This window comes from Canis aureus, chromosome 16 (assembly GCF_053574225.1).
Source record: "Canis aureus isolate CA01 chromosome 16, VMU_Caureus_v.1.0, whole genome shotgun sequence".
Classification (NCBI taxonomy): Eukaryota; Metazoa; Chordata; class Mammalia; order Carnivora; family Canidae; genus Canis; species Canis aureus.
Window position 1 is genome coordinate 46,207,329 of NC_135626.1, and position 13,380 is coordinate 46,220,708.

The following is a 13,380-nucleotide window of genomic DNA, read 5'->3' on the forward strand; positions in this document are numbered from 1 at the left end:
ATTGAGTGTTTCTTTATGGTCTACTGAGTTTTATAACTCTTCCAAGGGAGTAGGAATTAAATTTGTCACATTTGAAGGGTACAAAGTAGAAATATAAGTGTTTTATAAGCTGTTACTTAGACTTCCTATTTGTTTGTTTGGGTTTTTGCCCCCTGATCTGTCAAAGATAGAGAAAAAAATATTTCAAAGCACCCATGACTATGTCAATTTCTCCAAGTATTCCTAACATTTTTTCATATTTAAGTATTCTTGCTTTTAGCATGAAAAATATATCCATTCATATATGGATATATTTATTATTAACTTTATTAACTTGTATTGATGCTAATTTATATGATGGTATTATATCTTTTTTTCTAAATAAAAGAGATATATTTGCATCATTTTCTAATATAATTTTCTGTAAAATAGTCACATCTTTTATAAATAGCATACACATGGATTTTAGTCAACTAATCAATATCTTCTTTTTTTTACTAAAAAAATTAACCTGTTAATATTTATTACTACAGTTATATACTCTGTCTTATTTTGTACATTTCGTTCTGTTTCTGCTTCTGTTCCTTTGGCAATAGCTCCTCTCAAGTTTTGCTTCATCTTCTCAAGATTTTTTTAAAATTTTATTTATTTATTCATGAGACGCAGAGAGAGAGAGAGAGAGGCAGAGACACAGGCAGAGGGAGAAGCAGGCTCCATGCAGGGAGCCTGATGTGGGACTCAATCCCGGGTCTCCAGGATCAGGCCCTGGGCTGAAGGCGACGCTAAACCGCTGAGCCACCCGGGCTGCCCTCTTCTCAAGATTTTTATGAGGATGTAACATCTTGTTGATTTTATTAATGCCTATGTTTATACATTCCAAAACTATTTTAACCCACATTTCCCTAATTTTAAGAACTTTGAGTCTCCCCTTTCCATGGCCAAGAGTTTTAGCATACTGCTCCTCTCATCCACTCACTACTCACATCTCCTTGATCTTCGTTAATGTACTCAAAAGATTTAGATTTAAATTGTTGTTACTAAATTTGTATTTTCTACTTTATATACCTTCTTTTTTAAAAATCAACAAATCTTGGCATTCTTTCTTATAATCGGATTTGTAACAATTTGTTAAATTTGTTTCTACTTCATTGGATTCCATTGTCTCCTAGTCATCCTTAAATATGATGGTTTAAGGATGTGTGGGATGTCTTTTGCTTCATCTCTGGATTGGTTGATGTATTCATACAATTTTTTTTCCAGGAAAAAAAAAGCAATATTCATTATAAGAGCTCTAAGAATGCGTTTTTCCATTGATTTTACAAGTGAAAAACTCTTTGATATTGTATAAAATCAGGTCACAAACTTTGTTCTTCAAAACTCTGAAACATTAGTCCATTATTTTTCTAATTTCTTTGCCAGTTTCATCCTGCTTAGAAACTTGTGGGATTTTCATTTTTATTTTTGAGATTCAATTCTTTTTCCAAAATGTATCCAGGTTTCATTATATTACTTTTACTTAAGATGTGTGACCTCTTTTACATAGATCATGTCTTCTTATAAAGAAACCGCTTATCTGATTTTTGTCCTAAATTCTACTCTAGATTATCTTCAGAAGTATGCTTTTATTCTGACTGCTGAATACAATGTCTTTTTCTTGCTCTACAGAAAGTTCTCACCAGTTCCATGTTGTTTGCTTGTTTTTTAATCCTTCCTTACCCATGAGTGCTGTGATCTGCTAGTATTACACCATCAGCCCCAAGTGGTGCATTCATTGAGCCAAACGTAGCTCTCATGGTCTCAGCTTCTCTCAGAAGTTGTACTGTCAGTATTAACACTTTCAAATGCCTCATTTTTAGACTTCTTGAGGCTAAACACTTCTTGCCAGGGGCCTCCTCCTTCAATATTTTCTGTATTCCTTTAGTGTTAAAGAGATCAGAGTTTCCTATGCAGCTCCATTGCATATTTGGACCAAATACACATTCTAGGGCCTGGGCCCTGATGCTAGTTAGCAGGGAACTAGAAGATTTACATCCATGCAGCAGGGGCTGGTCTGCACCTTCTGGCACAAACACTCCACATGATTCCAGCTTTTGCCCTAGGCAGCGAGTAGAAGAATGGGATCTCAGAACCCCACTCGCAAAACCCAGATTCAAACAACTCAACAGGAGTGAAAATCCAAATCGAGAAAATAACAATAAGAAACGACTGCTTCAAACTAGAAACAGTACAGGGCTCAGTCATAAAACCTTCCACAGGGATGTTTCTACCCCCCAGTGTGTGCTTGGGGCTCCTGAGGAAGATAACTCTGGCTGCAAAAGAGATCACAGATAAGACTGCAACATTTTTTAGAATTGAGAAAATTCAAAAATAAACCAAAAGCCCTTGAATAGAGGAGCTGATAAATGAAATGTGGTATAGTCACATGATATATTAGTGTTAAAAGGACTGCACTAAATCAACATGGATAGGGCATGGATATATAAAATTAAACATAAAAGAGCACCCTTGCACCAAGTAAACTCGAAGCAGCCAGTTGAAAAACAAAACAATTAAATATAAAAGAGCAAATAAGGCATACATAAATCTGTAGTACTCACCAAACTTAAAAAAACAGATGTACAAAAAAATTACATATGCATGTAATACACACATATAGAACGTATGTACGCATATAAGATACATGAACATTATCCATAATACAAAAGTATAAAAGAGACTGAAATAATAACACTAAATTAATGATAGTGGTCTTCTCCTGAGTGGAGAGGAGAGAGTATTGTGATTAGATATGCAGAGCAAAGTGAACTAAAGCTTCATCTCTAATGTTTTCATTTAAATAAACAGGTGTTAACAATTGTTGATTCCTCATGGAGGGCACCTAGGTGTTTGTTCTCTTTATCTTTTCAAATTTTTAATTTTCTCTCAAAACTAAAAAGCATAGCACTAGACTTGTACCAGAACAAGGGATAGTCTCTGTCCTCCTGAAATGCCAGTTGCAAATAATTTGCTGTAACTGACCAACAAAACACTACTTATGGAACATGAACAAGCATAGACATGGGTAACTGGAGCCCTAGCTCTGTGGAAACTGCTCATGGGAATTTACCGAGAGGCCGATGCATGCTCCTATAGCAAGACACACACTCCTGCTATTACTATGTTTGTAGCTACGACTTTAAAATGCCTATGCTGGCATTGCTTTAAGGTGAATCAAGGAATTCTGAAGGACGAAGGAGGACTCATTTCGTTGTCTGTCCAGCTCCTAGAGGGCGTCCACCTTTTACCCTCCACGAGCTACCACCAAGGAGTTGCTGATCAGCGCCCACTTGGTGGCCAGGGTAGCACAGAGCAGGCATGCCAGAGATGTGCTCTGGGCCTCCTCCCTTCACATGTTCTGCTGGGGGAAGGGTGAGCCTACCAGCGGAGCCCTTTCTACCAAGGCCATCCTTCTTGCCTGTTTGGGGCCACCTCCTCTTTCCAGGCTCCAGTGGAGGTGGGTATCTTCCTCTGCCAGGGCTAATATCCCTTTTTCATTCTGAATCTCTGACCCAATTGTATGGCTAATTTTGATAAAACTTTTGTTAAAAGTAAATATGTTTCTGTCATATAAAGATCAGAAATGTACCTTCCTACTGAGAGAGTGACTTTCAAAAAAGATGATACAGTGGCCTCCTCACCTGCTCTTTCATTTCGGCATAGACTTTCTCTGAGTTCAGTTCCACCTGCCGCTTAAACTCTTCCAGGGCAGCATCTGCCTGCTGGGCCTGCAACCTCTGAACTTCAGTCACACGAGTTAGCTGTTCCTCTTTTTCCCTAGAAGAGTCCAGAAAAGCTTCACAGTTGAAATGTAAAATAAAAGAACTCGGCTTGAATGAAAGAGCAATATTTAACCCTCTCTAAAATAACATTCAGATTTCAATTTTTTGATCCCAATTCTATAAAACTTCCCTTTAAAAAGTTGACAATAAAACACTTTGCAGAAAAAGAGACAAAGTGTTCTGATAACTACTTTCAAAGATTTCTTTCAAACTACTTTCAAAGATTTCCCTAAAAACAAAACCATTTAAACCCATTTATTTGCATCAACTGATGAATGGATAAACAAGATATAGTACAGTTGTACAATGGAATATTATTCAACCTTAAAAAACACTGAAGTTCTGACACATGCAAAAGCATGGGGGAGCGTCAAACATATGCTAAGTGAAAGAAGCCAGACAGGAGAGGCAGCATGTTGTATGATTCCATTTATGTGAAATACCTGAATAGATAAATGCTCAGAGACAGGAAGTAGATTAGTGGTTGCCAGGATCTGGGAGGGAGAGGGGGGACAGAGGGAATGGGGAGTGACCGCTAAGGCATACACAGTATAGTGTCTTTTCTGGTGAAGAAAATGTTCTGCAATTAGATAGTAGGGATGGCTGCACGTCCTTGTGAATATACTAAAATCTGCTGAAATGTATACTTTAAAAGGATGAATTTTATAGTATGTGAAATATATCTCAATTGAAACAAAACAACAATGTACCATTAGAATTATCTCTAATATAGCATGTCTAGCAGCAGCTGACTTGCAGGGTGACAGACACAACAGAGCAACCTGATGGCCTGAGATGTTTCTACTGCCCTCTAGTAGACTTGCCTAGTGATAACCATCTCATTTCTTTACATCTTGAACTCAAGATATATGGTCAAAAGGGTTCAACAAAATAGGAGAAATCTTTGCATACTGATAGAAGGAAAAATTCCAGGCTTTAGGTTATAAATGTATGAAAGTTAGCAATGGCTAATATTGAGTTCTGACTAGGTGCTGGGCAGTGTGCAAATATTTTTATATTATATATCTTCTCTCCTTTACTCTCATAGCAAACTTAGATGAGTATTATTATGTCCCTAGTTTTACAGAGCAGGAAAGAGTAGTTCCAAGACAATATGTTTAGTAACAGACCTAGCCAGGACCAGTCCTGGCACCCTGACCCTAGAGCTCATGCTGTTGGCTCCTATGCCATGCTGCTTTTCTGATTTTCCAGATGCCACACTTTATGGTCTGAAGGTATCCCCCTGAAGTGACACTAGTGCTCTTCTAAAACAGGTTTCAGAGAGAGGCCAAGCCCCTTCTACCATGTGGGGACACAGTGAGAAGTCACTAGCTATAAACCAAGAAGAGGGTCTTCATCAGAACACAACCCTGCAGATACCCTGAATCTGGCCTTCCCAGCCTCCAGAACTATAAGAAAACATCCCAGTTGATGGTATTTTGTTACAGTCCCCCAAACAGACTGAGACATCATAAGTAAGATTAACTGGGCTCACTTTCCCGAAATCCAAAAGTTTACACAGATATAAAACATTATCTCATTAACTGTAATACCAAAGAATGCTGGGAGATGGAGTGATTTATCTCACATGAAACAAATTTAGGGAAACATCATGATGGGGTTGGGGAGAGGGGAGACATTTCCCAAACAATGATGCTACTGTCTAAGAGATGGGCAAAAAGTAATATGAGTGTTTTGGAATTACTCAGATCTGAGTTTTAAAACCCCTCTAAGATACTTAATAGTTTCTAGGCCTTTTAATGAGAACATATATGTGATATAAAATATAATACCAAATTTTCTCCAAAAACACTGAAAAATTTCTCAAAGCTTTAATGCAAAAATACTGATAAGAAACATTGCCACCTAGTTTCCATTTCAGTAGAATTCGCCTGTCCCTTTGTAAAGAAATGTAGCAATGCATATATAGTTTAGAGTCCCCCCTCGCCATGTTTGGATAGTATCTGAAGTAAGTAGCTCTCTGCATACAGGCTTGAAGAACATACTCCAAATCCATCTTTCCTTTATTTTTCATTAAATACCACTTGTGTTGACCTCTTCAAACCCACCACATATCCTTCTATCTGCAATATATCCCTGTGCAGAACAAAGCAGCTTTTCCACTGAAACCCATTTCTACATGTGTGTTTCACAGGTGGAGCCACCACTTTAATGACCTAAGGGTCTCACACTCTGCCCCAAGGATGTGTGAGGCCCTCCACGAGAGCGAAGCCATTCTAGGTCATGCTGCATACCAGATGTAGCTCCTGGTTGCTGCATTTTACAACAATGTGGTGCAGGCTTCTGGAACTCTTTTAAAAAAGCTTTTCTTTAAGTGGTTTAGTTTAGTTGAATATTCACAACAGGAACCTGGGTATCTTACTGTTCTCCATTTTTCTTCCATGTTGTTAAAATATCTTTAATGTTAACTGGATGCCAAATTCTAAGGCCTTAATGTTTTGTTTCTTTGCCTATAATGTTAATATTAGCTAGTAGACGATGGTGATTAATAACTGGATATTATAATGAGACTGATTCAAGAGACATCACCACACAAAAGACTGAGCACTCTGATGGCAATAGGGAATTTTATTTTATTTTATTTTTTAAAGATTTATTTATTTATTCATGAGAGAGAGAGAGAGGCAGGGACACAGGCAGAGAGAGAAGCAGGCTCCTTGCAGGGAGCCTGAGGTGGGACTCGATCACCAGACCTGGGATCACGCCCTGAGCCAAAGGCAAACACTCAACCATTGAGCCACCCAGGCATCCCAGCAATAGGGAATTTTAATTTGGTCTGGTGCATTTTCATTCTCTTGTATTAGTTTGCCCAAGAAGCAGGAAGGCTTGACTAGGGTTTCCCTGATACAAACATTGAATATTTTGTTTAAATATTCAAATATCTGAATACTAAAACAACAAATGAGAACATAAAGTCATATAAGGTATACTGGGTACCATGTCCCAGACCTAGGTTGGCAAATGCGATGGATATTTGCCATAAACATTTTGTCACAAATGTTTAATGGACATTTTTTCTGGTGTGATGGACCCAAATGACTGAATGGGGATGCCAAGAACTCTCTGTTAAAAGGATTTTGAGACCAGGCTCAGAGGAAAAGGCTACTGTGGTTGGATTAAGGTTAGGAGGCATAAGAGCTACCTCCATGCTATCCCGGGACTACAGTGACTAATTCATCCTATGTCACTCTTTCATTTTTTAGGGCCTCTAAAAAGTACTTGAAAAGACCATTTTTATATCAGGATTATAATTTTTCGGGGTGCCTAGGTGGCTCAGTTGGTTAAGCATCTGCCTTCAGCTCAGGTCATGATCCCAGGGTCCTGAGATTGAGCCATGCATCAGGCTCCCTGCTTAGTGAGGAACCTGCTTCTCCCTTTCCCTCCACTGCTCCCCTGCTTGTGCTCTCTCTCACTTTCACTGTCAAATAAATAAATAAAATCTTTAAAAAAAAAATTACAATTTTTCAAAGGTCTACTTTGCTTGGTCAGTCTTTCTTAAACAAAAGAAAGTACATTAAACACTATTTGAAAACTTTAAAAACTTATTCATCATATAATTTAAAAATTATGCACCATTACTTAGCAAAAGAAAATTTTGCTAACACATTTTATAAAATATATGACCAGTATCTGAAATATCCATTCTGTTCTATGAATGCTAAAATTCTGTTGCTTTTGCATTTTTTGCCCAAATATTCACATTAGCCATTTAGTTCATGTAAGGACTTTAAATTCAATTGGGAAAATATTTTCTCTGTATCATTTCATTTTTATTCTCAAATTTAGTCATTTACTTTATAACTAACTTACGGCCACATAAATCAAAGTCATAAACTTTACCTATAACCAGGTATATATTACAAATCATATTAAAAATAGTTAAAATAAAACCTATGTAGTAATGCACATTACTTTTAATTGATAATTTCTATTGCTATTTACAAATAGAAAAATTGTTGTATATTAAATAGCAAGCATAGGGAAGAGGAAATCTTCCAACTAGGTTCCAGTCCCACCACACCTGCCAATAGTAAAACTAAATATCAAAAAAGGCCTCACTCAATGTAAATCACTGTTCTGTCTAGATCAACATGACAAACATATCGAACTTCACTAATATTTAGGAAGCTTCTCAACATAAATAAAATATCTGTCTTAGTTTAAAGAGATGTTATTCATTTTAACAAGAGATGCATTTTAATTTCTATCAAAGTAATGAAATAGAAGTGAAAACTTTCAGCATCTGAAAAGAGAAAGATCTACCTCTCACTAAGAACAGTATTCTTTTTACCATGATTCCAAATTGTGTCCTGTAAGAAGCAAAAAAAAAAAAAAAAAAAAAAAAAGGCTTTGAAGATTATTTTTTCCAGTGGAACTAGTTATGGGGTCAAGTAAAACTGCCATCACTCAAATGCCTTAAAGCAGGGCCTCCATGAAGATAAAAAGGTGGGAAGAAAATTTGCTTTTTAGTTCTGATTTATTTATAAAATGCTGTAAATTTTCCTCATCTGAGAATATAAAGCATAAAGAAAAAAGAAGTTGCATTCTTATACAACCACAAGCCAGCTCAGATTAAAGGATGTTCTGAAGTACATGATTATTCCAAAAAGGCAATAAAACGTAGGAGACTAATAGACTACAATTTAGTATTTCTTGAGCTTTACAAGCTAACATTTATATGTACAGGCCAACCTTAATTTGAAAATCTTCCCTTTGCACATTTCTGTACCAGCACTTTTGATAATGATGGCAGTGATCCAACATATATTTATAAGGCTTCACATTACAGGATACTTCATTTGCTGCCAGCATGGCATCTCCACTGGAAACTCCAAGAAAAACAAAACAAAACAAAACAAAAAAACTTCAAACAAATCTGAAAAACAGCTAGAAGAGTCTCCATTCCCTTTCCAGCTGGGCTGGAAAACAAGACTTCTGAGCAGCTATATCATCAACGTCCAAGGCTTCTGATTGGTACTCGAGGTGATTAGAGTCAGTCAGTCAAAAATCTGAAGATACAATTGACTTAAAAGGCTCTAAAAATAATACCTTGCACTATGCATGATAAATTAAGGAACTTTGGCCTCTTCTTCACATGACTGCTAAGGCTTGAGGGACTCTGCTAAATTCTTATAAAAAAATGGTAAACACTGTGAACATCTAAACATTTGATACTTCAAGAGTCAGAAAGAATGTGCAATAAATTGGAAATTAGTATTCCTCTCCATATTGGAAAGATGACAATAATCCTCATTTGATCTACAGATTCAACACAATCCCTGTCAAAATCCCAGGTGATATTTTGCAGAAATAGACAAATGGGCCCTACAATTCATATGGAAATGCAAGGTACAAAGAATTGGCAAAACAATCTTGAAAAAGAAGAACAAAGTTGGAGAACTCACATTTCCTGATTTCAAAACTTGTATTACAAAGCTAGATTAATCAAAACAGTGTGCTACTGGCATAAGAAAAGACATATAAATCAATGGAATAGGATTAATATTCCAGAAATAAACCCTTACATCGATGATCAGTGGGTCTTTGGCAAGGGTGCCAAGACAATTCGATGGCAAAAGAACAGTCTGTACAACAAATGGTGCTGGGACAACCGGATATCCATTTACCCAAAAGAATAAAGTTGGATTCTTTCTTTACACAATACACAAAAAGTAACTCAAGATAAACCACAGACCAAAATGTAAGACTAAAAATATGAAGCTCTTAGAAGAACACAGGAGTAAATTTTGGTGACCTTGAGCTAAGCAAAGCTTTCTTAGATATAACACGAGAAGCATAAACAAGAAAATAAAATACAGATAAACAGCAAATTTTAAAAACATGTGCTCCCAGGATATCATCAAAAGTGAAAAGGAATCAAAAGTAAATAGGAGAAAATACTTTCCAGTCATTTATCTGAAAAAGTACTTGTATCAAGAACACATAAACACACTTACAAATAATAGTTTAACAAAAAAAAAAAAAGAACGTAATTTAAAAACAGGTGAAGAATCTGGAAAGAGGTTTCTCCAAAGAAGACATACAGTTGCCCATAAGCATATGAAAGGCCATTCAATATTAGTAATCCAAAAAATGCAATTCAAAACCACAATGATATCATTATCATACAACCTCTAGTATGGCTGTAATCAAAAGACAGATAGGAACAAGTGTTATTTGTTTTGTTTTGTTTTGTTCTGTTTTGCATTTACCCTGCTTTATTTTAGCTTCTTGAATCACCCCAATCTCCCTTATTAAAATATTTTTTGCCTCTATTACTCTCTGCCCTTTACTTCTGACTCAAATAGAATTTATACAATGTGATTATCCTACAAGTCACTACAGCTCATTTTTTTAAAGTACATTTTTCTCTTTGTCCTCAGATTGGCTGATTACTATTGATTTATCTGCATGTTCACTGAATCTTCTTGTCCTCCATTCTGTTATTATATTTAGACCACATTTTATTTTATTTTATTTTTTTTTTTTTAATTTTTATTTATTTATGATAGTCACAGAGATTGAGAGAGAGAGAGAGGCAGAGACACAGGCAGAGGGAGAAGCAGGCTCCATGCACCGGGAGCCCGACGTGGGATTCGATCCCGGGTCTCCAGGATCGCGCCCTGGGCCAAAGGCAGGCGCCAAACCGCTGCGCCACCCAGGGATCCCATTTAGACCACATTTTAAATGTCAAATGCTGTGTTTTTCACTGTTTTTCTGTTGAGATTTCCCAGTTTCTCACTGATTACTAATTTTTCTTAATGTCCTTGAGTGCAACTATAATAGCTACCCTACATTTTCTATCTGCTAAGCCCAGCATCTAACACATCCTGAGGTGGTCGTCAATGGTTATTTTCTCAAGAATAAATAGGTTATGTTACCTATTTCTTCATATGTCAAGTAATTTTCGCTTATCATCTTTACAAATGAGACATTGTAGAGAGTGTGGATTCTGTTATTTTCCTCTGAACAGTACTAGTGGTTAATTTTAATTTTTGCTTTTAGCAGGCAGTTAACTTGGTTGAATTCAAACATAAATCCTTGACATCGTTATGGCTTTGCAACTATATTTTTTCTTTAATATGTTAGACATATTTTTTTTTAAGATTTTATTTATTTATTCATGAGAGACACACAGAGAGAGAGGCAGAAGTGCAGGCAGAGGGAGAAGCAGGCTCCACGCAGGGAGCCCAATGTGGAACTCGATCCCGGAACTCCAGGATCATGCCCTGAGCTGAAGGCAGTCGCTCAACCACTGAACCACCCAAGCATCCCATTAGACATATTTCTAAACCAGTAAATGTAGGTTACCTACAAAAAAAATTAAAATAAATTTTTAAAAAACCCTCTAAATTCTGTCTCCTCTATAAGTGACAAAAGTTCATATATAAGTTCAGTTCTTTTAGTCTTACCCTGGGCTGCTTAGAGTCTTTCTCCAACCATGCATGTTTCAGAGATCAGTCAGAAATATGGACCAAGATTAGACAAAGAATTCTGGGCTTCCTACCTCTGCTTGCTTGTTCACTTATTTCCCAGGTGTCTCTCCATCTTAGTTTGCTAGTGGTTGCCCATTCTTTCATCTGGTTTTTCAAGCACTAAGATCACAGGTATCTACCCAATTCCAAATGTCCCACAGGCACCAAATGTAGAAGAATAAAAACTATAAAAATAGAAGACACCTTTCCTTCTTCTAAGTATGTACTCCCTCCTTCCACTATCTCTGTCTTTATTTATTCTCCAGGCCATCAGGTAGTTGTACTTTGTATTTTGTACAGAGCTTCTATTCGTGGTAGGATTAGTCTGATAGGAGCTTACTTGGCCATAATATATAAACTGGAATCCCCCCTTCTTTGTTGTTTTGACTGGCAGATTACTATTCATTCTTTAGGGGGTTCAAATGCCAATTCTTTGGATAGAATTGCTAGCTACTTCTTTTGTCTTGTCAGCACTTTTTATATACTGCCACTATAGCATTTTTCTTTTTCCAGGAGGGTCATAGTTTTACTGCTGGGGCTCAAATCCACCCAATATCCCTCACCTTGGCCACCAAGTCCTCCATGGTTTCCACCCTGACACAAGCTGTACACAGGGGCAGGTCCTCCACACTAATCAAGGACAGCTTGAAAAAAAAAAAAAAAAAAAGGACAGCTTGGAGGTCAGGTCCACACCCAGGTCTCCAGACTTGATGACCTCAATCTTCTTCTTGACTTTCATGATGTTGGGCAATGTGGCACAGCAGGTTCATTGAGCCGCAAGTCTGTCATCACCACAGCAAGCAGCTTCAGGCAGGTGCAGGGTCTCCAGGCCCCTCTCAATCTCTACTCCACTTTCACCTTGTACTTTCCAGTGTCACCTGGGAAGTGAATGTGCCCTGTGGCCAGTCTAGAAATCCAGCTGTCATCTGCCCTGTCTGGTTACAATTATAGCATCTTATATGTACTATACAAGGGTTAATTTATATATTTATCTTTTCTAGGATAATGAAATCTCTTTGAGCCTAGAGGAATGGAGGATATGAGGATACAACTGTGTTTTCCTCATATTCATATATATACCTTGAAGATACTACATGTATAGAGTAATTCATTATTTGTTTCATAAATTCATATTATATCATCTAGATAGAATCAGTAAAACCATGGAACTAACAAATTTCTCAGCCTTAGCACTACTGACATTTCTGTTTGGATAATTCTTTACCATGGAGAAGACCTGTCCTGTGCATCATGATATGTTTAGCAGTATCCCTGGCCTCTACTCACTATATCCCAATGACAATGTCCCATCCCCAATTCTGACAACCCAAAAATGTCTATAGACACACCAATATGCCCTCAAAGGGCAAAATCATGCCTGACTGAGGACCACTAGGCCGGAAAGTATGGTTCTTTATCAAATTCCATGGAATGAAAGAAGCCTTAGATATCATTTGGTTTCTGGGTGTTGATTTTTTTAAAAAAGATTTTATTTACTTATTCATTAGAGATACAGAGAGAGAAGCAGAGACATAGGCAGAGGGAGAAGCAGGATCCTCGAGGGGAGCCTGATGTGTGACTCTGGGACCACACCCTGAGCCAGGCAGAGACTCAGCCACTGAGCCACCGAAGCATCCCTGGGTGTTTGATTTTCAAACAAGGTTTAGGATATTGGTAATTGGGAATAACCTGAAAAAACAATTCCCATCCAATTTCTTTGAGAATTCAATGCCATACAATGCTTATAAATGACTATAATGGCTCCACCATCAGGAATTTGTTTGTTCCTACAGCATGTGCCTTATAGGTGTTTTTGACCTGGAGAGAGAAGATTCAGATAACCCTAAACTGATGATGATCATGATCATGATGATATGCTTGTGTAGCTCTTTTTAGTTTGAGTTTTTGCATGTATTTTCCCAACTAAGTATATATTCCTTTTTTTTAAGATTTTATTTATTTATTTGAGAAAGAGAGCATGACTGAAGAGAGGGGCAGGTGGAGAGGGAGAAGGACAAGCAGACTCTCTACTGAGTGGGGAGCCTGACATGGGGCTCAACTGATCAGGTCATGGGATCATGACCTGA

At 37.2% G+C, this 13,380-nt stretch overlaps 1 protein-coding gene across 11 annotated transcripts in view; it reads right to left on the minus strand.

Moving 5' to 3' along the window:
• CEP112 (centrosomal protein 112) overlaps positions 1–13,380 on the minus strand; it is a 392,220-nt gene that overhangs the window by 239,436 nt on the left and 139,404 nt on the right. For all 11 annotated transcript variants that reach the window (XR_013354742.1, XR_013354744.1, XM_077853716.1 and 8 more), the window contains one exon: positions 3,657–3,792. Coding sequence is in view for 9 of the 11 variants with exons in the window: in XM_077853716.1 (XP_077709842.1) it covers positions 3,657–3,792 (136 nt within the window). In the remaining 2 variants the exon portion in view is untranslated. The remainder of the gene's footprint in view (positions 1–3,656; positions 3,793–13,380) is intronic.